The sequence below is a fragment of the Eurypyga helias genome, unplaced genomic scaffold (assembly GCF_000690775.1).
Source record: "Eurypyga helias isolate BGI_N326 unplaced genomic scaffold, ASM69077v1 scaffold27425, whole genome shotgun sequence".
Lineage (NCBI taxonomy): Eukaryota > Metazoa > Chordata > Aves > Eurypygiformes > Eurypygidae > Eurypyga > Eurypyga helias.
In genome coordinates, this window is record NW_010249900.1 from 6,429 (window position 1) to 9,338 (window position 2,910).

Sequence of the window (2,910 nt, forward strand, 5' to 3'; positions counted from 1 at the left end):
CGGGGGCGACTCTGTGTGTGCCGCCTCATTGTTCTGAGTGCTTAGGAAGGGCGTGCTCTCGGCCACCAGCTCCTCGTCAGACTCGCTGTAAGAGGCGCTGCTCAAGGAGAAGGAGTCCCGGACGGCTCTGGCTCTGTGAGGGACGTGCCCATTCAGTTTGGATTTTTTCCACCGCCTGTTGCTGCTGGCTGTTTTCTTTGGCTGCTCTAGCGCTGTGACGTACTCCTGCGTCGTCTCATACTCGTCGTCCTCCGTGATGCGGAAGGGGCTGGAGGGCAGACTTCCCATGCTGTCGTTTAGGTAGGTCTTCCTTTGGTAGTAGCTGTCGTACCTCTGCGTGTCCTGGAAAGGGAGCTGGTACCGCCGCAGGAGGGGCTGCTGTTCCTCCACGCGGAAGCTGATGGGGGCCGCCGGCGGCAGGGAGACGGCGTGCGCTGAGTTGGGGGAGGTGATCTCAAAGGTGGGCACCTGCGTGGCCATTGAGTAGTGGAAGTCAACAGGAGACAGGCGTGCTGGTGTCGTCAGGGCTGACACGTACCTGAAAGAAGCAACACCTCCGTTTGGACACTGACCCACCCCAAAAGGCTCCAGCTGTGCCAGCGCTCTGCCGAACACCTGGTCCAAGGACCCATGAGGCCTCCAGTGCACCTGGTCCGGGAGCTTGGCATCTCCCGGGGAACCAAGCAGAGGGACCTGGCACCCCTGTGCTGAAGGAGGATGAGCTGCTGGCTTCAGTGGGTGCTTGGGCACAGTGCATCCGAGGACTGCCTCTCTCCCAAGGGACTCAGTGTGCAATTCCCACTGCACCACTGCAAACCTTGCAGCATCTCCCAGCAGGCAGAGTCAAGACTTCCCTGCCTCTCGTCTGGCTGCCAGCTGCCTTCTGTTCCCTCTGGAGCTGCCAAGCTCATCTCTGAGGAAGATTCCTGAAATGCCCTCCCCCTACTCAGGCCACAGATGGGAAAGCCTGGGGCGTTACTTCCTCTAACTTAACAAAACTCTGTGTCTCAAAAAGGTATATCTACTGCTTTCATCTACTCTAGTGACAACATCAGTGTGGCAACTCAGGCCTGGTTTAGCCCCTCTCCAGACAGCCCTTCCTTCAGCATCACCTCTTTCTTAAGAGCAGATTTAATTTTCCCTCAATAGTGCCAATTAGTGTCCCCACCCACGTCAGGCTGCCCAGGCTCCCTGGCTCGTCTGGTGCATTTTTACCTATGTGTCTTGCAAAGTATGAGATGTCTGTATGAGCTGGGTCAGCCTGCCTGAATGGAGCAGGGACAAGAATGAGAGAGTGATGTTGACTTTTTCCTCCCCAGACAAGTCCCACTGCCCTAAAGTAGCTGCCCAAAAGTGGCCATGTGGCCACCCAGGGTCATCCATGGCTACCCACGAAGGGCTGGAGCAAAGGTGGAGAGGTGCTTCTGCACCATGAGGAACCAGACCTGGGAGGAGGATGAGTGTTACTGCCTCCCATTGGCTGATGGAGTCTCAGCTCCGCAGTTGTGTTCCCTGTAAGGCTGGGTCACAGAGAGCCCTGTCCCAAGGTTGTGCCCACCTACAGCACCCCTGCTCACCAGGCCACCCAGACTACACTAAAGACATACATCTTTTTCCCATACACCTGAGGGCTAGACCCTGCTTGTGCTGCCAGCCCACCAAGCTGCCCAGGGTGTGCTCCCAGCCAGTTTATCTTCATCAATTGCTGACTGCAGCCTGGTATTTCCAGCTCCTCTCATCCCTGTGCTCCAAATCAGGTGAGCAGGATGCTTTCTGCTGCCCCTACTAGAGTGGCCTCCTGGAGTAGTGGCTTCCTCTGGTAGGACACAGCTGAAGTTTTTCCAGTGCTACCACAGGACTGCTGCTCTAGGGCTGGGGAGAGGCAAACATTATTGTGTCTGGCACAGACAGTACGGCTCGGCTCTGATGTGCCTAGGTGACACCAAGCAGTGGGGTCTGACCTTTCGCTGTGTGGTGAGTCCCGCAGAGAATCCACTGAGTCACGATACTGTGTCATGGGCCTCCGTGAGTCCTCAATGCAGAAGGCGGCTCCGCGGCGAGCCCGCGCCTCAACACACGCAGGGCTGTTGCATTTACTGGTTCCCACCGAGGACAGCATTATCCCAGACTGGGAATCTGAAGTCAAGCTCTCAGTCCGCTCCAAGCTCCAGGTGTGACTTTCATGTCTGTGGACCAAACCCCATAAAGACAGTGAGCAAGGAATCCCCAGTGAGCTGCATGCAGGCTCAGCTCATACTGCTCTGCACTGGCATCCCCTTTCTCTCTCTCTCACTGGAATACGTCTGGCCAGGGATGTCCAACTTCCCAACCCTGCCTCTGATTTGCCCTTCTTTGCTGCTTCCTGGAGGTACAGTTCAAGGATAAAGAAAGGCAAACCAGTGCATACTGGGCATTTATCACACCACCTCCCGACAGCCAGGGACAGGACTGGACAGCCAGTGAAGGGAGGCTTGGGAAATTCTGCTTTGTGCTTGCAAAGCATTCTGGGCCTGCTGTGCCAAGGCAAGTCCACAAAGGATCTTCAAATGTGCCGCCTTCATTGCCAAGTGACAGCCCCTTCAGAAATGCTACCAGAAAGCAGCCAGAAAAAAAAACCAAACTCAAAATAACTTCAGTAGCAGCAGACAAAAGCATACCAAAGGTAGATCTAGATGTTAAGTTTCCACAAGTTTATAAAAGATTTTGTCAGGAAAACACTTTCAAGGTCTTAGACAACAGCAATGTCATGTAGGCTAGACCTTGCTGAGCACTTGGAGCTCCATCTGCCCTAGTCGGTGCAAAGAAGACAACCTGCAAGGACTTACCAGGGATGCGTGGGGCCATGCACACACCAGGGGCCCACCCACGCCATGGCCACCAGGCTGAGCCCTCTCCATGGCAGAAATACCA

General features: G+C 55.3%; 1 protein-coding gene across 1 annotated transcript; it reads right to left on the bottom strand.

Moving 5' to 3' along the window:
* On the bottom strand, positions 1-2,186 carry NRG2 (neuregulin 2; the record flags this gene model as incomplete). The annotated part of the gene is made up of 2 exons (XM_010151532.1): positions 1-538; positions 1,962-2,186. Coding segments are annotated over 2 exons (763 nt in total), but the record flags the coding sequence as incomplete, so codon positions are not given.
* Between the last annotated feature and the right edge of the window lie 724 nt (positions 2,187-2,910).